At 40.3% G+C, this 23,012-nt stretch overlaps 1 protein-coding gene across 4 annotated transcripts in view; it reads right to left on the bottom strand.

Moving 5' to 3' along the window:
• Positions 1–23,012, bottom strand: part of KCNIP4 (potassium voltage-gated channel interacting protein 4) — a 1,009,396-nt gene that overhangs the window by 19,259 nt on the left and 967,125 nt on the right. For all 4 annotated transcript variants that reach the window (XM_066280672.1, XM_066280675.1, XM_066280674.1 and 1 more), the window contains 2 exons: positions 13,728–13,797; positions 5,900–5,970 (listed from right to left, as the gene is read on the bottom strand). In XM_066280672.1, the coding sequence (XP_066136769.1) occupies positions 5,900–5,970; positions 13,728–13,797 (141 nt within the window). The remainder of the gene's footprint in view (positions 1–5,899; positions 5,971–13,727; positions 13,798–23,012) is intronic.

Raw genomic sequence — 23,012 nt, 5'->3', positions numbered from 1 at the left:
TCCATTATCCATATTAACAGTGTGGAATCGCACCTGATTCCAATGTGTGTGTGTGTGTGGGGGGGGGGGGGGTGAGGGGAGGACTAAGCAATTCTCTAACACCAGCCGGGTATCCTGCGGTTAGACTCAGTTATGACACTTTCACCCTGGAGGTGGAAACGCAGAGCCAGATGGCAGGGCGAAAGGCTCGGTCCTACAAGACTGCCTCCTCGCACACTTCAGAGGTCAAGTGCAGGTCCCGGTTGCCACCTGTGCTCCGGACTGCTGGGCTACAGATGGAAGGTTCCAACAGTCGCCCGTTGGGGTTCTATTACTGTGCTAGACCAGCCAACAGAACTCAGAGAAACATTTTACTTACCAGGTGGCCAGTTGATATAAAAGGATACACTGCCGAAACATCCTGGTGGAAGAGATAGATGCACCAGGCAAGGCACGTGGGAAGGGAAGGGGCCACAGCCTCTCCCAGCACCCCTCTCTCCCCAGATCTCGTGTGCCCACCAACCCGGCAGCTCTTTGAACTTCGCCCTTTGGGGTTTTTTATGGAGGCTTCATTATATCATAATGATTGATTAAATCAGGCCCTTGGTGATCAAATTCAACATCCTACCCCTTTCCCCTCCACACAGGTGAGGGGGTGGGATTGAAAGTTTTAACCCTCTGATCACATGGTTGGTATTTTGGGCAACCAACCTCCATCCTTAAGCTGGTAAAAACAAAAACAAAAACAAGAAACAAACAAGCAAACAAAAAAAACCCCATTAACATAACAAAAGATACTGTATGTTTAGATCCAGATCCTTGCAAGAGACCAGGGACGAAGACCAAATATGTATTTCTTATAAATCACAACATTACATGTATATTAAAAAGAAAAACTGGAGCCTGAGCAGGTGGTAGCACGGTGGATGGAGCGTCTGACTGGGACGCAGAAGACCCAGGTTCGAAACCCCAAAGTGGCTGCCTTGAGCGCGGGCTCATCTGGTTTGAGCACCAGCTTGAACCCAAGGTCACTGGCTTAAGCAAGGGGTCACTCAGTCTGCTGTAGCCCCCCGGTCAAGGCACATATGAGAAAGCAGTCAATGACAACTAAGGTGCCTCAACAAAGTATTGATGTTTCTCATCTCTCCCTTCCTATCTGTCTGTCCCTATCTGTCCCTCTCTCTGTCTCTGTCACACACAAAAAAGAAAAACTGGAATTAATTACAAAGTGAAATAGTGGACAGCTATATTCTCCCAGAGACCAGGCATGGCCATAGAGAATAATAAGAAAATAGGTGAGTATACATTCAACCCATAAGTTTTCCTAACAACAAAGCAATAGTCTTCACAGCTGATCACAGTTAATATTTGGTTTCTTCTCTCTTAAATATACTACTATCTATGTATGCTATATACCATATGAATGTAATCACTATATGTATAGGTATACCATGCAAGTTTGTTCATGAAATACTATATATAAACATTAGAATGAAATATGTGTAAATGTGTTCTAAATATTCATATGGCTAAATATATAAACATTGTATAATATAAATAAAATATAAATATGAAATAATAGCTTTTATATATGGTTATAAAATAAAATATTTAAAGACTATCTAATAAAATATATAAATTATTAGATATATTTAGCTCTGTGACTATCCAAGACATATTTCATCCTATTCATGTTTATATATAGCATTTCATAAACAAAATTAAATACAGCTCCTTTAAAGCACATAATTTGAAAAGGAATTTCCTCGTAGAATTGTCAGGCTGGTGAATACAGCATGCTGCTAGATTTCGTTTCTTTTTTGCTCTCCCACTTACTGGGCTTTAGAAGGCAGGGTTTTAACTTCATCACTCTGTATTTCCAAGACCTACCACAGTCATTGACCCATAGTAGATGCCCTCCAGGATAGTTCAATTGTTTGCTTTCTGGGATTATCGGCATGTAATTGGGAAAATGTATTTTTCTTGTACAAACAGGTATATAATATAAGAAAGCAAACTAAATGTGTGCTGTAATTTGTACTTCTTCTGAAATACAAGGTCAGCTTTGTGACACACAATAAAGGCAAGGATCCATTGTTGGACTTTAATTTATTTATTTTTTTGTGTGCTAAAATATTATCAAGCAGTACTAGGAGGGAAGTTTATAGCAATCAACACCAACATGAAAAAAGAAGAAATATCTCAAATAAACAATGTAATTTTAAACCTCAAGGAGGTAGCAAATGAACAAACTGAGCTTAAAATTAGCCAAAGAAGAAGAAATAACAAAGATCAGAGGAGAAATAAAATAGAAGAATGGGAAAACAAACAAACAATGAAACTCAGTTGATACTTTGAAAAAATAAATAAAATTGACAAACCCTTCACTAGACTAAGAAAATAAACATAGAAGGCTCAAATGAATAAATCATAAATGAAAGAGGAGAGGTTACAATTAAGGCTTCAGAAATAAAAAGAAATTATAAGAGACTAGTATAAACAATTCTATGCCAACAGTCTGGATAACCTAGAAAAAAATAGGTAAATTTCCAAAAACATAAAACTTATCAAGACTGACTCATGAAGCAAAAAAGGAAAAAGACGTCTGCACAGACCTGTAATTAGGAGATTGAATCAGTAATCAAAAACCTCCCAACAAAGAGAAGCCTAGAACCAGATGGTTTCACTGGTGATTTCTGCCAAATATTTAAAGAACTAACACCAATCATTTTCAAACTCTTCCAAAAAGAACCTGATGAGTGAGGAATACTTCCAAATTCATCTATGAGAACAGCATAGGATTAAAGCCAGACAACAACATCACAAGAAAAGAAGACTGCAGGCATAGACTCCTGATAAATATAGATGCAAAAATCATCAACAAAATACTAGCAAACCAAATCCAATAGCACATTAAAAGAACTATGTACACCATGACCAACTATGATTTATTCCTGGATGAAGAGATGGTTCAACATATGAAAATCAATAAATGTGACATACCACATTAACAAAGTAAAGGATAAAAAACACCTGCTCATTCCAAAAGATCAGCAAAAACAAAACAAACAAAAAACAAACAAACCTCTGACAAAATTCAACACAAATCCATGATAAAAACTCTCAACAAACTAGAAATAAAATAAAAGTACCTTGACATAATAGAGACCATATATCAAAAGAACACAGCTAACATCATGCTAAATGGTGAACAACTGAAAGCTTTCCTCTAAGATCAGGAGCCAGACAAGGATACCCACTCTTGGCACTTCTCTTCAACATAGTTCTGGAAGTCCTAGCCAGAGGAACTAGGCAGGAAAAGGAAATCAGGTAACACGATCTCATATATATAAAATCCTAAAGAGTTCACCAAAGAATCACTAGAACCAATAAACAAATTCAATTAAGTAATAAAAGACAAAAGCAACACAAAGAAAATCAATGCCATTTCTATGCGCTAACAATGAACTATCTAAAACAAAATTAGGAAAACAATCCCATTTACAATAGCACCAAAAAGAATAGAATAAGTTACTTAGAAATAAATGTAACTGAGGAGGTGAAAGACTTTTATATCAAAAACTACAAAACACTTATGAACAAAGTTAAAGAAGACACAAACAAATGGAAAGTTAATGAATTAGAAGGGTTAAAATTGTTAAAATGTCCATACTACCCAAATATATTACAACCTGACCAGGTGGTGGCGCAGTGAATAGAGCGTCGAACTGGGATGTGAAGGATCCAGGTTCGAGACCCTGAGGTCGCCAGCTTGAGTGCAGGTTCACCTGGTTTGAGCAAAGCTCACCAGCTTGGACCTAAGGTTGCTGGTTTGAGCAAGGGGTTACTCGGTCTGCTGTAGCCCCATGGTCAAGGTACATGTGAAAAAGCAATCACTGAATAACTAAGGAGCCACAACAAAAAAATTGATGCTTCTCATCTCTCTCCGTTCCTGTCTGTCTGTCCCTATCTATCCCTCTCTCTGACTCTCTCTGTCTCTGTTAAAAAAAAAAAAATTGTATATATATTACAAAGTTGTAGTAATCAAAACATTATGGAACTTGCATAAAGACAGACATCTAGAGCAGTAGAATAGAATAGGGAACTCAGAAATATATCTGTGCATATACAGTCAACTGATCTTTGATAAAAGTATCAAGAATACACAATGGAGGGCCCTGGCTGGTTGGCTCAGTGGTAGAGCATCGGCCTGGCATGCAGGAGTCCCTGGTTCGATTCCCGGCCAGGGCACACAGGAGAAGCGCCCATCTGCTTCTCCACCCCTCCCCCTATCCTTTCTCTCTGTCTCTCTCTTCCCCTCCCACAGCCGAGGCTCCATTGGAGCAAAGAGGGCCCGGGCGCTGAGGATGGCTCTGTGGCCTCTGCCTCAGGCGCTAGAATGGCTCTGATTGTGGCAGAGTGACGCCCTGGATGGGCAGAGCATCGCCCCCTGGTGGGTATGCTGGGTGGATTCCGGTTGGGCGCATACGGGTGTCTGTCTGACTGCATCCCCATTTCCAACTTCAGAAAAAAAAAAATACACAAAGGAGAAAGAAAAAAGATAGCCTCTTCAACAGCTGGGGTTAGGAAGAGTGGATATACAGACCCTAACTTGATCTTTTCCTTATGTTATACGCAATTATCATTTCTAATGGATTAAGACTTGAAACCATTAAACTCTACGAAGTAAACATGGGGGGAAACTTCATGACACTGGTCTTGGCAATGATTTCATAGATATGACTCAAAAAGCACAGGCAACCAAAAAAATAAATAAGTCAAATTATGTTAAATTAAAAAATTTCTATGTAGCAAAGAAAACAACAAAGTGAAAAGGCAACTTATAGAAAAGAAGAAAATATTTATAAAGTATATATCTGATAAGGGGTTCTCTCCAAAATATATAAGAAACTCCTGTAACTCAATAGTAAAAATAAAATCTAGTAAGGCAATTTAAAAAATGGGCTGAGGACTTGAACAGGCATGTATTTCTCTGAAGAAGATATACAACAGGTATATGAAAAAACGTTCAGTGTCACTAATCGTCAATGGAAATGCAAATTAAAATCACAATAAGATATCACCTCACACCTGTCAGGATGTCTATTATCAAAAAACTGAAAGATGATGTGTTCACAAGGATAATGAGGATTTGAAAAGCTTGCACACTGTTGGCGGGAATGCAGAATGGTGCAGCCACAGTGGAAAATAGTACAGAAGTTCTTCAGAAAAGTTAGAAATAGAACTATCATATGATCCAGCATTCCTACTTCCTAATATTTATCCGAAATAATTGAAATTGGGATCTCAAAGACATTAGCCCTTTCATGTTCATTACAGCTCTATTCACATTAGCCAGGACATGGAAGCAACTAAATGTCCATGGATAGATGAACAGATAAAGAAAATGTGGTACATACATATAATGGAATACTATTCACCCTTAAAAAGAAAAACAAAATTCTTCAATATGCAACAACATGAATGAACACTGAGGACATCACACTAAATGAAATTAGCCACCATAGAAACATGAATACTGCATGCTTCCACTTATGTGAAGTATTTACAGTAGTCAGATTCATAAATTAGAGTGGAATGCTGATTGCCAGGGGATGGGGCAGGGTAACTGGAGAGCTACTATCAACGGGCATAAAACGTTTCAGTCAAGCAAGATCACTGAGCTCTAGAGATCTGCTGTACCACCTCGCACTTGTGGTCAGCAGTAATGTCCTGTACACTTGTTAAGAGAGTAGATCTCATGGTGAGTGTTCTTACCATAATAATAATAATAAAAAAAGAAAAAGCTCCAAAAGAAAATAAAAGTTTAAACATCAAGCTCAAATTTTCCAACTAAAAAAACTAAATCCCTTTCAGTATCTAAAGTCAAGTCACATTAAAGAAAAAGTCTAAGACTTACCTCAAAACTCACAGCTCCATTGTGATCTGTGTCAAACGCATTGAACAGAAAATGTGCATATGTTGTCGAATCTGAAATGTTGAGAAGGAGATATCAGTAAGTCAGCATTTCAACATCCTCAATAAGAACTCAGCATGTCCAAGTCCAAGTGGGGACAGTTTACTCTCTCTCCTTTAACTTGTGCTTTCCTACCAGCTGGCCCCTCTTTTTGGTAGAGGACTGTGATTTTAGATCCACAGGAGTGAGCTGCCTACATACAGTCCATTCACGACAGATTATCTCTAACTTTCTGGCTGGAAATGTTCTAGACACATGGGAGTGTTGGGTGATGTTTCTGACTCTGGGATGAGTAATGGTACCATATCTGATTGGGAGAATTAAGTGAGACCCAACGAGAAATGCTTAGTGCTTAGCAGGGACTATTGTTAGAAGTAAAATAATAGAAACATTACTAATGAAACAGAGATGAATTGCCATTATTATTGTCGTTCATCAATTTTACAATTTAGATAAGCTACTGAGACTCAGAGAGGTTGAGAAACCTGTCCAAAGTCATACAGTCAGTAAGGAGTGGAGTGGGACATAACTTGGGTCTTTCTGACTAAAAATCCAGGCTAGCCCTGCAGCCAGTAAAGGTGACACAGCAGTGACTTGGGAAATGTGTGTGCCCTCCTTGGAAGAGGATTGTGTGATCTTAAAAGATGCCGGTTGCAAGCCACAGGAAGCCACTGCCCTGCCTGGGTCCTGGTGGGATTTGAGGCTCTGAATAATGATAGACAGTTATGAAGGCTCTCTGTCCCCAGTGCTGCCTAAGGACACTAAATAGTCTGAAATCCAACACTTCTCCTTAGCGGGTTTTTACTCTCTAATTCTTCCTTCCTTCCTCTTCTCCTGTTTCTCCTTTGTCTCCTTACTCTCTGAACTTTTGGCTTTTTCATTTTAAAAGTAAATACTTCTTATTATTGTTTTTCTTTTCTTACTGCACAGCTTTCAATATTAAGTGCTTCTTTGCTTGACCCTTGATCAGCTCTACTTGATTATTTTAAATGTTTCATCTCCTGGGTTTTAGCCTTTTAGTGTAACCATTTTTTTTTTATATTAACAACAACAAAAAAAAATGTAACCTTTTAGCTCATTGGTGAAAGCCTTTTATCTTCGGTTGGAAATCCATTTCTACTTTGTAACTTTTAACCTTTACTTTTATTGGAATTTTAACAAAAGTTCTATTCACCTTTTACTTTATGAATTGCTTTCTAAAGGTTGTCAAAAAACTGAGTCATAGTAGCAGGAGTAGAGAATTGTCCTCCCCATATAAGGAACGTCAGAGGTCACATAAACTTCTTTTCTAGTTCCCAAGTGTCCATGGCCTACTTATGAATTATTTTTCCTAAATGTTTTAGCCCAGTGGTTAACGATATTGAAGGCCATATATTTCACCAGGTAGATTGTACACTCAGTTTCTCAAAATGATGGTGGTGTTTTCTTTCACCTCTTACTGTTAAATATGACCTGAGGAATTGCTTATTTTTAAACATATGAATCGTTAACACTGTTTTCAATGAACTAAATAGGTACTACAATTGGGTCTCAATAATATATGAAGTTGTTATATCTAGATTGGATGTCCACCAAGTATTAATTTTTGCAAGAAGAAATGCCTTGAATATGCAAGAAGAAACCAGGGATTTAATTGCAACCAAATTAAAGCAATTGTTGAGAAGTTCCATTTCAGAGTTATCAAGAATTGGCAGCTTATTTTTATTCACAAAGTTGTTTTGCTTTCAACAATACTCTTACCCAGAGTTCTGGAACTATTTAGTGCCCTATGGAGATATGAGCTGACAGGTGGTATGTTTAAATTATTTTCAGGGAGAAAAAAAAATATTTTTGCATATTTTATAATGAGCTTCATCAAGTGGGTTCTTTGTTACCCTATTTATACAATCAGGGTGAATGCTTTTACTTTAGCAAGCAGAATTCACTATGAATAATGGCTCAGAACAAATCATGTTGATAATTTTTAAAAATTTAACAAACATGGGAACAAAAAATTGCCATTCTGCTAAAATGGAGCTGCTCTAACTTTAAAGTTTGGCCAAAGGAACGTATAGTCTCAAGGCTTGCCTTAATACGGTACGGAGGACTTCCTGTTCTCTTAAATGGACCTTGGCAATTCTCCTGGAAGTTAAGCCAGTTTCCCAGCCCCAGCATACTGTATGGGGAGCAGTTGTTAATAGCATAGTGAAGTCAGACCACCTGAACTTGAATCTCAGCTCTATCAAATATTAACTACGTAAAGTTGGACAAGTTGTTTCACCTCTCTGTGACTCAGTTTCTTATAAAATGAAAACAGGATGCATTTCATAGGGTCATCAAGAAAAGATTAAATGAGATACTATCTGCAAGGTGCATAGACCAGTCCTAGGCACATATTAAAGGTTCAGTGAATGTTAGATATTCTTCTTCTTCTTCCATAGACAAGCCATTCTTATGTCAACTACCTTAAATACAGGCGATAAATTTTTTTTACAGATGTAATATATTTTCACCTGAAAAGTTTCCTGTCCACATAAATTTCAATGGTCTGGTTCCATCTAAATGTGTTCTTCTTACATACTCAGTAAATATTTGCTAAAAGGTTGAATAACTGGTATCCTGGATTCTATTTAGATTCAAGTACAATTCAGGGCTCAAAATATATAACAGTAATCTGTCTCCCCCCCCCCCCCCCGTATGACCTGATGATCCTCTTTGTTCACACGTCCTTACATATAACAAAATTTGTTACTGAGTTTACTAAGCTGAGATTGCCTCAGTTTCTTATCATTTTACCTTTGAAGTTGAAAATTTGCAGCTGGGGAACAAAATTAGTGGGTTCTTAGGCTAGGAAAGTAACTTGGATATTACTTAGCTATTTATCTGTATTTGTCCCAGGTGGACAGTAAGTGCAGGTATTTTCAGTGGCTTAGCTAAGTTCATGTAGTTAGTTAGTGGCAGAGGCAGTAATAAAATTAAGACATCTCAATACCAACTCTTAGACATGAACATTAGTAGAGTAGAAAGAAAAGTGAGGACTCTTTGTTCCACATTTCACAGAGGAACAATATTGAGTCACATGCCTTGGTTGGGGCATAGTCCAGCTACACACTGAGGACTCCTGACTTAGTCCACTGTCCTTAACCCAATTATATCTAGACCAAAATGATGATGCCAGTTAACCACGTCACTGAAAAAAACACTGATACACATCCATCTCAGAATATTTGATTATCACGTCAGATCTGAGGATTGAAATCAATCTGGTTGATTTCCTCTTTCCCACCAAAAATCCCTATTCCCAACCTGAATTTAAGCACAATGTATAGAACTAGCATTTGAATATACAGTTCATGGCCTTGTTGCTATGGTAAGGCAGGTTAATATACATGAATCCTAGTTTCTACTCAATAAGCCATTTATAAATCATCTTGGACATTCTTACAAGTATTGTTTTAGATATTCAATGATAGAGTTACTTAAAAAATTTAAAAAAACAGCCTGACCTGTGGTGGTGCTATGGATAAATTGTTAACCTGGAACACTGAGGTCACCAGTTCAAAACCCTAGGCATGCCTGGTCAAGGCACATACAGGAAGCAACTACAATGAGTTGATACTTTCTGCTTCTCCACCCACCTCTCTTTCTCTCCTTCTCTTTCATTTTCTTTCTCTCCTCTCTCTAAAAATCAATAAATAAAATCTAAAAAAAAAATTTTTTTAAATATATTCTTGTTTTTTTTTTTGTATTTTTCTTAAGTTGGAAACAGGGAGGCAGTCAGACAGACTCCGGTAAGCATCCAACCGGGATCCACCTGGCATGCTCATAAGGGGCAATGCTCTGCCCATCTGGGGTGTCGCTCTGCCGCAATCAGAGCCATTCTAGTGCCTGAGGCAGAGGCCACAGAGCCATCCTCAGTGCCCAGGCCAACTTTGCTCCAATGGAGCCTCGGCTGCAGGAGGGGAAGAGAGAAACAGAGAGGAAGGAGAGGGGGAGGGGTGGAGAAGCAGATGGGCACTTCTCCTGTGTGCCCTGGCCGGGAATCAAACCCGGGACTCCTGCACACCAGGCCAACCGGCCAGGGCCAAAAATATATTCTTTATGTCCATCAAACCCATCTAAGTGCCTCAAGTGCCTTGGCCACAGTTACTGCTCAATAAATGTTTGTTGACTTAGATCTTTTGAACGGAGCTCATTCATTCATTTTTTTCAACAGCTGTTTATACTGGGTGCCTTGTATAGCCAAAGTAAGTGCAAAATTCTTGCACCATTAGCAGGAGTAGGCTGCAATTAGCAGAAAACTGCAATTCTTATGAGCTTTAAAAATGCTCGGTGAGCTAAGTGTCCATGTGGAAGCTTCCACCACATATGAAGTTGAAAAAGTTGCTGTAACAATCCAGGGAAGGGCATTTTCGTGGCTTGTTTTATAGCAGGCCGACTTGATCCCTTACAGACAGGAAGCTTCTGTTCTACCAGCTGTGCTGATATCCAGAACACCAAACAGGTTGTGCTTAGTAAACCATCTCACTAAGCAACAGGGAAAACTAAACGCCTGACACAATACAAATTGCAGGAGGTTCTGCAGATGAGACAAAGCATCTTCCTGCAGGAAATGGTGGGGCATTGTGATTTATGAAGCAATCATTGTTACAGCTCATAATGAGATAAACCTGTTGCTTTCAGACCAGCAACCTGAATAAATGAATTCACAGAAGTGTGAGGATGGCCATAACATAAATTTGCCAGCCACTGTGTATGACATTCTTCTTTAGGTCTCTTGTCCTTTCCTAGGAGCGCTGTGAGATACAATTTGTGTGCATGATATTAATTCTTTAAGTGTCAACTCACTATTCTTTAAAATATTTCATTTCACCTATTTATGCCTGGTACTGTTAGACTTACGCATTCAATTAGCATGAATAACCAAATCATTTTTAAGCATGCAAAAGTAATTTTTCTCCAAATCCCTTTAGATTTTGTAACAAGAATCATTTGCAAAGGATTGTGCTTAAGTAGATGTTCTTTAATGCCAAAATGTTATTTTTCATATAAGGATACATTTTTAATGCAGAGCCATATCTAATTTGTAACCTGTAATAACTTTCATTTGAGGTAATCAAAAAAATAAAGATTTGCATTTGTACTAAGAGCTTTGACATTATTGCCTATCGATACACTGGCAGATTCTTAAATATATAGTAAACATAATTTTTCTTTAAAAATTCCATGGTTTTTAATAATTTATAAATATATGAATTAATCAAATAATATCCCAAATTCTTTACTAATACAGACACTGACCCATTACAATCTGGCATCAGGCTCTTTGACCAATACCTGTCTATGGTCTGTTAGTAATGAGACAAGATATGGGAGCTGTCACTCACGACATGTCTAAATCCATATAACAGTGAGCCGCACTCTTGTTTTCTCAGAATTGAATCTTAATGAACTTCTTTTAAAAGTCCATCTTAAAGGAAAATTTCTACTTTGACAATCTGTGTACAAAATTGTTTTCAACCCATTGAAATGTCTAATAATTGAACTGTACTGAAGCCCAAATGGGAAACTAATTTTTGTAGGACACAACTACTGTTCAGGGGTAAACTTTCAGAATGCCTATGACAGGTACTGGTCAATTGCATTGGAGCCACCAGGCGAGGTGGACACCAGTCAGTCACTCGCTCACTCACTCATCTATGCAGAGAGTGTTTATCCAGTGCCACTGCTGGACAGTCCCTGGCCCACCCCCGGTGGATACAGCAGGGAACAAAACACAAAAACCGCTGCTCCCTGGAGATGACATTCTAGTGGGGAATGAGACAATCAACAGTAACAAAATAGGTTAATGGTATATATTATTAGGTGCTCTTCAGTGCTAAAGTGAGGCAAGAAGCAGGGAAGGGGGAAGGGGATTCTTTAAGGCAGGGGTCTCAAACTCGCGGCCTGCCGAACAATTTTGTGCGGCCCGCAGACTAATCCACGAAGTTCAAAATATTTTGGATAAAATTAAGTAAGCCTAGGGGCCTACTTGTATTTTTCATTTCTCTAGCATCCTAGCTAGATATTAGCTTAGTTAACAGCAGTTGTGATGCGAACTACAGTTTCTGGTCGTTTTGTGACACTGAGTAAACTGCATGTACGATTGTGCTTGTTGTACTGATTTTTTTTTTGTTTTCAACTGCAGTGAGAAAAGTGTTGCGTAACAGTTGCCTTTTGTAGACCTAGTGCGGCCCGCCGAATGGCTGTGATCTTGCTCTGCGGCCCACATGCTGAGTTGAGTTTGAGACCTCTGCACTAGACCATGGTAGGTAATCAGGGAGGACGGCTGGAATCAGAGACAAATTTGGAAACTATTGAGTTACTTTGGCATGGGATGATGGCAGACTTTTGAAATGGACAGCACTGCAAAAGGTACTGGAAAGGAACTGGATGAACATCTCCGCACCTTAGTTTCCACGTTTATTAAAAAGGGAGAATCACATCTAGGGTTGTTGGAAGGGGAAGGGTAGCACACGCCTGGGTCCAACACACGTTAGACGCCTCACAAACGGTGGCTGCATCGGCTCAGGTTGGCCGTGTCCGGACAGCCTCTCGTGCATTTCCTCCCTGTTCTTCAGCCGCTCCAGTTCTCCCACCTTGTGTTCCCATGATAGTATTTTTTAAACCTCTACCCTCATTTTCATATTTATCTTGACCTTGCCCATTGCTACACTAGAATATAACATTCTTTGGAGGCAGGTCCCGTGTCTTACTCCTTTTCCATCACCAGCACCTAACACGTAGCTGTAGCAGCACACGTAGTAGGCCCAGTGACAAATCAGAACTGGGCGTGTCGTTGATGACTGAAGGAGAAAGAGAAAGATCCAGGGGCCCATAGAGCTCTTCCTTCATCTCTAACGCATATGTCTTATCATTTTGCTCTCCTGTTTTCTTTTTCATTAAAATATTATCTGGAGTGGTATTCCTTTTTCTTAGACGGGGATGGGGGGGGTGTTTGTGTGTCCCAGTAAAGAGTTACCGAAAAAGAAAGAAACCAGCAAAGAGAACACTAGGTGCGGCTCCAGGGAAATCCAGGTTCTAACCCAGATCTGCCTCTTAAGGGCAGTGTGAGCAAACCACATAACTTCTCTAAGCCCCAGATTTTGCATATGTAAATTGAGGATAATTACCTTTGTCCTGATTTTGAGAGTTGGGAGAACCAAATGAAACCTGTAATGCACGTGAAAGCTCACAGTCGCAGGACCGGGCCTCAGCGTCAGGGGGCGCTATGCATGTGAGAGCCGCCACGCTCTCCACACGGCAACGGTGCTGGTTGTGTTCAACCGAAGACCCAACTCGCGGATAGTTGATCATTTGTCAGTAGTTTACTTTTACAATATATTGAAAATATCACACCCTTGCATGCTGTATGTATTCATTCTGTGACGTAATGATTTAAAAAATGTAGTCATGCCATGAAAGAGAAAGCCAAACTCAAGACTGTAAGCCTAAGTAGTTCAGCAAGGAGTTAGTACACAAGATCGACACAGAGAGTGACCTCACCGATGGCCATGTAGGCTGATGCCCACTTCACTCCCCTTCACAGGAAGAGCAACTAACAATGATTCATGAACAAAACCCTCTGAGGAAATCCCCTGCCCCACAGAGACCGAGAAAGACAGTGTGAGGGGAAGAGAGACAGCTAGTGTGGACCATGGCCCCGCCCCCAGGCCAGTGCAGCACCAGTGGGGAAAAGAAGAAAGGAAAAAGGTTACAAGCATGATTTGAACAGGTCCATGTTCGTACTTACCTCCCTGCGGAAAGAACTGTGAGTAAATCTCTTTGAAGGTGTCTTCGTTAACAACACCGCTGGGGCATTCCTGGAGAAAGTGGTAGAGAAGCAATATGAACAAAATGTTTGTAAAACTAAGTTTTTGCACATTTTTAAATAGAACTGTCTACCGTGCAAAGTAGCGCCAAGAAAGTTAACCACCCAGCCACTATTACGGAGAGAATAAAAGCACACTGTAAAGTTTCCTTTGTCCCAAATCTCACAATCTCACAGAAAGAAAAAATGAATTGCAGACATAAAAATCTTCATATATATATGAAAATCCTAGGAACAGTGGATTTCACATGAGCACCAGTTCAAAACCCCATATATATATATATATATATATATATATATATATATATATATATATATCAGAGCTAGTGTGACACATTCAAAAACACCCTGCTGCTTGTGAGAACACATGTTGATTATCAAAGAGGTAAGAGGAAATTACATTGTTATTCATAAAGCAAGGATATTGCAAGGTGCGTATGAGGTGATGTTATCTAGATCTTGCTGCTGTGTCCTCTGTCGATTTGCTGACCCACAAAATCTTTAGTTTATTGAGAAAATCAGTGCTCCATTTGGATCAAAGGTAGCCTGGACCAAGAAGTTTCAACCAGGAATCATTACTAATTTCTGTTAAGAATTTGTTCAGAAGTGTACAATAACTTAGTTTCTAACAAGTGACCTGAAATGCCACAGGACCCCATGATTTTTTGAATTTCTGGAGAAGAGGTACTACAAAGAAACAAGCCTGAAGGTGACAAATTCCCACCTTTGTCCCCTGGGCAGAGCTATTTAAAATTCATGGATGTTGACCTTGGGCACTGCTAATGTTGGACTATTGTTCTGGTGGGATCACAGGGCATTGGGCATTTATTTTCTGTAATAGGAAACAAAATTTTAAATGTTAGAAGGGATTTGCCTTCGTGTAGGAAATGAGAGCTAAACAAGAGGACCTTAGACTGATGTGAGGGCCAAACTTCCTCCAGTCTTTGTAGTTGTAAGAGCAGTCTGGCCTGGCCTGACCTGTGGTGGCGCAGTGAATAAAGCATTGACCTGGAATGCTGAGGTCACCGGTTCAAAACCCCAGGCTTGCCCTGTCAAGGCACATATGGGAGTGGATGCTTCCTGCTCCTCCCCCAATCTCGCTCACTCTCTCTCTCTCTCTTCCTCCCTCCCCTCTCTAAAATGAATAAATACAATCTTAAAAAAAAAAAAAAAAAAAAAAAAAAAAAAAAAAAAAAGAAAGAAAAAAGAAGAGCAGTCTGGCCAGGAATCTGAGAAGAGAAGCCCCCTGGGGTAGTGGAGACTGACAATCACATAATAATCCCACATCTGATCACATGTGGGCTGCTAACTGTGCATGGAAGATGAAAAGGTGGTAAGCTCTGTCCAGTTCTTCTGATTAGCTTCTCATGGACAGTTCCATCTTACGTGGGCTCATCTGGGTCCATTGTCACAGGACCCCCAAACCACCCGGCATTTCCCCAGGACTCCCTGGAGAAGAATCAGGGGTGTTTTAATGTTCTTGACTTTAAGGATGGCTGTTCAGTGTACTTTAAATGTGACACTGTTCCTAGGATCTTCCGTAATCATCTGTTGTAGTCTTTAAAGCTTCTCTTAACCCTTAAGATCACTGTCCACTTACAAATAAAGCTGATTAATTTGATCCTTATTCCAATAAACCAGTTACTTACAACTGTATTGTACTGTGCTTCACATGAGCAATTTTCTATTTTCTTATTCATTCACTTAAGACCTCTGATACATAAACAAGATTTAAATAATAATTTCAACATAAACATGTGTTTAGAGAGCTTGCCCATGTGTATTTCTCCTACGTAATTATTATACTAAACCTACGACTTGAAAGTGTTCATTCATAGAGACAGGACTGGAGGTTCTATGGTAAAGCACCATTACTCAGCGCGCCACTAGGAGAGCTAAGATGTGAGTGTGGGACTTTCCAGGTCACCACAAGTTACAAATTAGATGAACCCTGTGGAAATAATGACTCTGAGGACTAAAAAAACAAAACAAACAAACAAAAAAAAATGTGAAAAAAAGCAAGCAAGCAAACTGATGGTTCATTTTATGTGTCAACTAGTCTGGGCTGTGATGCCTATGTGTTGATCAAACATTACACTTGATGCTTCTGGAGGTTTTTTTGGATGAGATTTACATTTGAACGGGTGGACTGTGAGTAAAGCAGATTGCCCTCCATAGTGTGGGCTGGCCTGATCTAATAATCAGTTGAAGACTTGAATGGAACAAAAATCTACCTCCATCAAGTAAGAGGGAATTCTCCAGCTGACAACCTTTGGATGTGACGTGCAACACCAGCTCTTCCTAGTTGTACAGCAGACTGTACTGAAGCTCTTTCTTGAGCCTCCAGCCTGTCTGCTTCCCCTATCAGAGTTTGGACTGGCTAAGCCTCCACAACTGTGTGAGCCAGTTACTTAAAATAAATCTCTTTCTGTTTATACACACATCTACTGGTTCTGTTTTTCTGGATAATCCTGATGAATATATAAAGGAATGAACAATTAACAGATACCTCCAAAGCAAAAAGATGGCATGGATGTAGCTAATCACTCCAACGTTTTGACTAAATGCTTCGATCTAGTTGGCAGCAACAGAACCAATCTTAAAAGCAAATGAGCACTTTGTATAGTTAGACCCTCTGACGCATGGAGATTGTGATTTATGGGCTATTTACCTCGGCACCATCTGCTTGGGATAGCAAGAAGAGAGCAAATGAATGGCCACCAGGTGGTGAGTCTGTGCAAGGTCAGGGCTGGAGACCTGCCTCAGAGTTGAAGGGACGCTCGGGGGAGAGCAGGACGGGAAGTGAAGAGACATCTGCACTCAGCTAATTTGTCAGATGCCGTGGGTCCCTGGAAGCATTTGATAAATATATCTCATAGTGTGAAATAAAAGTTAGAAATGGACTGTCTCCTATGTAATTGACTTGTGTCTTCTCTTGTCTGTACTGGACAAAATTTCTTTCTCTGCCCCCTGAAAGCTCCTGGTGCAGTTTTAGGGGAGTAAGCCTCCCCAGGTGAATTGGTCTTTATCTGCCTCACAGCCATTACATTAATTTACATCTTCAATATTTATTGTGTGCTTATTATTCTAGGAATAGAGGCATCAGTCATAAACAAGTCAAAGGTTTATAGGTCCCTCATGGGACCTATGTCCAAATAGAAGAAGAAAGCTCAAAAAACAAGAGAAAAGATGAGAGTACAATCTGAGTTCTTATGGGAAACCAATACATTTTAGTACTTTCATGTGAGAGAAATTAACCAAATTCTATAGGACTCTAGTGATTTGTATGTGTGTGTGTGTGCGTGTGTGTAGCAGAGACAGAGAGAGACAGAGAGAGTCAGAGAGAGGGACAGATAGGGACAGACAGACAGGAAGGGAGAGAGATGAGAAACATCAATTCTTTATTGTAGCACCTTAGTTGTTCACTGATTGATTTCTCATATGTGCCTTGACTGGGAGGCTACAGCAGACCGAGTGACCCCTTGCTCGAGCCAGCGACCTTGGGCTCACACTGGTGAGCCTTGCTCAAACCAGATGAGCCTGTGCTCAAGCTGGCGACCTCGGGGTCTTGAACCTGGGTCCTCCGCATCCTAGTCCGACGCTCTATCCATTGCACCACCACATACATGGTCAGGCTCTAGTGACTTTTAAAATGGTACAAATGGACTATTCTGTAACTTTTTTCTCACCCCTTTCATGGAGTAGTTTATCCACAAAAGTGGTATCTCCACTTCTTCACCAAGAATGCATTTGGCCAGGCTATGTGTACAGCTAAGTGTACATGACAGGTAATGTGGCTGTATTAGGCAGTTTCTTTCTTGCTGCTATAACAAACAGGCCCCTCAATATGTACAAATTAAAGAAGAATGTGGTCTATTTCTTGCTTATCTAGTAGACTTGGGTGAATATATAAATTAGCTGATGGTTCTTCCCCTGAGAGTCATGAAGAGAGTGGGGCTAATGAAAGCTTGGATATCTTCAACCTGTGCCTTCTATAGTCTCCTGTGATTCTCGCATCTGGGAGGAAGGCGAACAAGAGCACTGAGAGGTGTGTGCACAGGAGGCTCTTATGGGCCAGGTCTTAAAGTGGTACACATCATTTCCACTCTCATTGTGTTAATTAGAAATCACTTCCTATGTCCACCTCAAACAATAAGAGAAATCTCATGTGACCAGGTAAGAAGATTAGAACACAGATGGGGTGAACTGTTCACAATGTCTGTCTTGGAGGCTTAGCTGAAATATGCTCCAAATATCTGTGCTCTGAAGTAGGTTCCCACGGATGGTTAAGTTTTCCCATCATCAAATCACTCGGCAGTATGAAGTCTCTTCCCCTAACGTTATTTTAAAGTTATGCTATTTTCAAGACAACACACCCAATAAGGCTACAACATGTCCGTGTGTCTTTTCTTCATTAGGGCTTCTTCAGTCTCAGAGGAAGGATCCAAGGAGCAGTTGAGTTCCCAAATTTAGAGAAAGTGAGGAAATCACTCATCTATACTTTGAGAAGATACTATAACTTGCTATAAGCCTTTATGATTTCTTCATTATATGTTCTAATGACATTTGTCTGATTTTTTTTTTGTGTGTGCCAGAGACAAAGAGAGTCAGAGAGAGGGACAGATAAGGATAGACAGACAGTAAGGGAGAGAGATGAGAAGCATCAATTCTTCATTAGGGCACCTTAATTATTCATTGATTGCTTTCTCATATGTGCCTTGACCCGGGGGCTACAGCAGACTGAGTGACCCCTTGCTTGAGCCAGCAACCTTGGGTCCAAGCTGGTGAGCCTTGCTCAAACCAGATGAGCCTGTGCTCAAGCTGGTGACCTCGGGGTCTTGAACCTGGGTCCTTCGCATGCCAGTCTGATGCTCTATCCACTGTGCCACTGCCTGGTCAGGCTTGTCTGATTATTAACAAATGAAAACATTTCATTAACAAATAAAATGAAATGGAAACATTTCATTAACAAAAACATGCTGTCTACAGAAAAAACATGCATATATAAAAATCACCCATGTTTGTATGGTGTTAAGGCCATTTTGGTCATTTATCTAAGCATATGTTAATATGTTCTACAAATAAAATTGTGACAATACAAGAGTATAGCAGTGTATCTTGTATTTTTTTAACTTTACTAAATATCCTGAACATTTTTCATGTCATGATTTTTAATGGCTGCATAATCATGTATCCATTGAACTTACCCTGGATGTTAAGGGGATTATAGCATCTTTGACTGCCTAGGAATAATGATGTCATTAATATTCTAGTGCATACATCTGTGACTGCACCTGTGGTTCGTTCTTTATGACTAATCCCAATAGGAGGATTACAGGACCAAAGGGTGCGAGCTCTTCCTATGCACAGTCACATTGCTTTCCAGACCAGCTGTGCCAATATGTGCTGCCTTCACTGGTGGAGGAGAGAGCTTTATACCTAGAGGGCTTGCTGGCTTGAATCACATAGGAAGGTGACATGCATAAAATCCCATGAATAAACAGTAACCATTTGCTTCCTGCATGAATCTGTCATCCTGAAATCGCCAGAGGATATCAAGGCATTTATCTGTACAGCTCTCTCTAAGGGATACAGTAGTGTACCTGTTTCCACAAAGTCCAAGGTGCTTGGATAGCACCCTGTGGGGCCACATCATCGCCTTGACAATGGTTGACTCAGCCCATATCCCGTGCCCTCTGACTGGCATTACCTCTTTGACTGTTTTTTTTTGCTAACCCTAAAAGATAGGAATGATTTAGAGATTTTTTTTTTTTTAAAAAAAATGAAGCCTGGCCAGGTGGTGGCACAGTGGATAAAGCATTGGATTGGGACATGGAGGCCCCAGTGTCGGGAGCCGATCAACAACTGCTGGCTGACAAGGTCACAGCAGGAGAAGACCCACAACTGCTGGCTGACAAGGTCACAGCAGGAGAAGACCCACAACTGCTGGCTGACAAGGTCACAGCAGGAGAAGACCCACAACTGCTGGCTGACAAGGTCACAGCAGAAGAAGATCAAAAACTGCTGATTGACAAAGTCACAGAAGAGAAGACCAATGGCTGCGGGGTGACAAAGTCACCACAAAGGAAAGGCATAACGATACTTCCCCCTTTGACTTTTTGAATTAATCTGGCCTTATATCCCCCCTTTTCTGTGTGTGTGCTATTATTTATGGCACAGGGATAATAGTACCATGCTTTCCCTGTAGATTTGTAGTGATTTCTTTGGAAATGAGACAGAGGGTGTGAGTTCCACAGAAAAGCCTGTAAGCCCCTTGAACTGGGCTCATAGACATAAGAGGCTGGCTATGATATCCCTCGTAAAGGGTTAAGTCTGTAGGAGAATTCCTTCTTAATCATGTTAGAAAAAATAGATTGTGACTTGTGAATGGGTAGGAGGCAGTGGCTGTGCACAGAGCACCCTTCGGCCTTCACTTAACTCAACATTTTTCCTCCCTAGCCTTTTCATGTGATAAAGTAGAGAAACATTCCTTTCTTCTTGCTTATTTGATCTGCAAATAGTGGTATATTCTGAGAAGAATAGAGTCAGAACTTAACTAGTGTTTAAATATAATAAATAAGTAATATTTGATTAGACAATAGTATCTTAGGTAAGGTATAGTAGAATGGCCCATTGTGTGGCCTAGGATGAGAGCGTAGTCAGCAAGAAAAGAATGTTTTACTAAGAGAATTGTCTTTTGACTAAAGGCAATTGCTAGGCTTTCTCAATGAGATGTTCTCATGAGATTTAAAAATGTAGGGAAATCCATGGAATGTCTTGTGTTGCTGCTGGGCTATCTTGCAAGTGCACTCTGCATATCTTTGAATGAAAGCTATTCTTGATGTTATGTTAATTTCTTTAGAGGCAAGCCTTTTAGAATCTTGTGAGAAAAAGTAGGACACTGCATGAACTTAAGGCCATTTACCTGAGCAAGCGGTGGTCCATTGTTAGTCGTCTACTAAATCTCTCTGCCCCTTAACTCACAACAGCAGTAAAGTTAGTTAACTATTAGAACTAATACTCTAAAAGCTTTTACTGATGTTGTTATCGCTATTCAAGTTATTTTGTATTTTGTATGATTTGCTACCTGGTTTGTGACTCATAGATGTAAATTAACTGTTATCTGGAAACATGCAAACATAGTGAAACAAAAGCAATAATTAACACCATGTGATTGTAACTCAGTGTGCGTGTATAAAAAGGAAGCTATACTAGCATTTGGCAGAGATGCCTGGCAGAAAATGCTAACCAGAGAATAAAGAGAAAGAAAAGAATTCGGCTCTCTCACTCCATTTTCGCCGACGCCGTCTCCTCCTGTGGGACCCCTGGACCCCCCCCCCGGGGCTGGACCCCGGCACCCCAGGTTCGAAACCCCAAGGTCTCCGGCTTGAGCATGGGCTCATCGGGTTTGAGCAAGGCTCACCAGCTTGTGCCAAGGTTGCTGGGTTGAGCAGGGTGTTGTTTGGTGTGCTGTAGCCCCCCCTCTCAAGGAACATATGAGAAAGCAATCAATGAACAACTAAGGCGCCTCAGTGAAGAACTGATGTTTCTCATCTCTCTCCCTTCCTATCTGTCTTTCTCTCTGTCTCTCTCTGTCCATGTCACAAAAAATAAAATAAAATAAAAAGTTTCTTAAAAAAATGAAGCTCAGGGAGATTAAAGTTAAGTAAAATGTTGGGTGACAGCTTTTCACAGAGCTGTTCAGTTAATTATTCCAGAGGTCAGAAACCTATGGCTCGTGAGCCAGATGTGGCTCTTTTGATGGCTGCATCTGGCTCACAGACAAATCTTTAATAAGAAAAATAATAACGTTAAAAATATAAAACATTCTCATGTATTACAATCCATTCATTTCCTACCGCTCATGTTCATGGTTGCGGGTGGCTGGAGCCAATCACAGCTGTCCTCCGGGACAACACCAAATTTTTATTGGATAATGCATAAGGTACACAGGTTGTTGTATGGCTCTCACGGAACTACATTTTAAAATATGTGACCTTCATGGCTCTCTCAGCCAAAAAGGTTCCTGACCCCTGATTTATTCTTTCAACAGTAATCTAGTTACTTCTATGTGTCAATCACTTTCTGCTCTTTGAGGGTATAGGAGAAAGTTAACAGAAAATTCCGTGTTTGCTCTCATGCAATAAAAGTTCCATGAAATAAAACACATATGCTCCTGTCTCCATTAATCGCAGTGTTATCCTGTGTCTGAACCGTCATTTGTTTTTCCATTGAAACTGAAGAGGTGGCCTCCTGGTGAACCATCTGTGGAAATACTGCCTTTGGAAAGACGCATGGGGTTTGTTTGCTCCCAGAACCAAATGGAGCTATTTCAGTGAAAACTGGGGACATTGATTTAAAACAAAACAAAAACAACAGCAACAATATATATGATGACTCGTAGTTTGAGAATTTGTGGAAAATGCTTTCAATTTCTTTTTTGAGAAGTTATTGTCTTGAGGCCAGCAAGGAAGCCTCCCCCGCCCTCCTCCCTGCATTCACTGTACTCTGATTGTGAATGGCTAGACCAAGCATGCTTTGGAAGAAGTTCCCATTTTCAGGGCAGGGGAAATTGAACAACTCCATCAAATGTTAAGGAGGTAGAGGGTCTGGGCGCTTTGCTTCCGGGCACAGTCATCCATTACGACCAGAGAGTGGTTTTTACTGCTTCTTAAACCCTTACCATGATATGATCAGGATGCAATACATATGCAATGAGATTTTCTTAGCACATTATCTCTATACACTTGCCAGCTGCTGAAGGAACATTTGCCTGTTGGGGGCCTTCCACAGGTGTTCCCTGATGACCCTTTTCGTTCTTTCAGGTGGTGTTGTGACACATGCGAGGGTCAAGGTCAATTGTAAATGTACATTGAATTGTTATTTATTACTGATATCAGTCACAGGAAAGTAGTGATTTTTATGATGCCAGCACGATGGTGATGGTGATGACAATCGTGACGATGACACGCTGTCCGAGCAGCACTGTCTATGTTCTGAGCATTGTGTGAAACGCCTTACCTGGATCAGCTCACGTGGATAAATAGGTGTGGCATGAGCTCCATTTCACAGAGGGGCAGACTGCCTTAGAGAGCAACTGCCCGCGTTCCCACAGTTAGAATGCGACAGAGGGTGGTCGTTTGATCACAGAATCAGGAAACTTGAGTGTTTAAGCAAATTTAGAGATAATTCCATTCAACGGCTTCA

This window comes from Saccopteryx bilineata, chromosome 5 (genome assembly GCF_036850765.1).
Source record: "Saccopteryx bilineata isolate mSacBil1 chromosome 5, mSacBil1_pri_phased_curated, whole genome shotgun sequence".
Taxonomy (NCBI): domain Eukaryota; kingdom Metazoa; phylum Chordata; class Mammalia; order Chiroptera; family Emballonuridae; genus Saccopteryx; species Saccopteryx bilineata.
The sequence above is the reverse complement of the archived record's forward strand: the minus strand, read 5'-3'. Positions and strand labels throughout refer to the sequence as shown.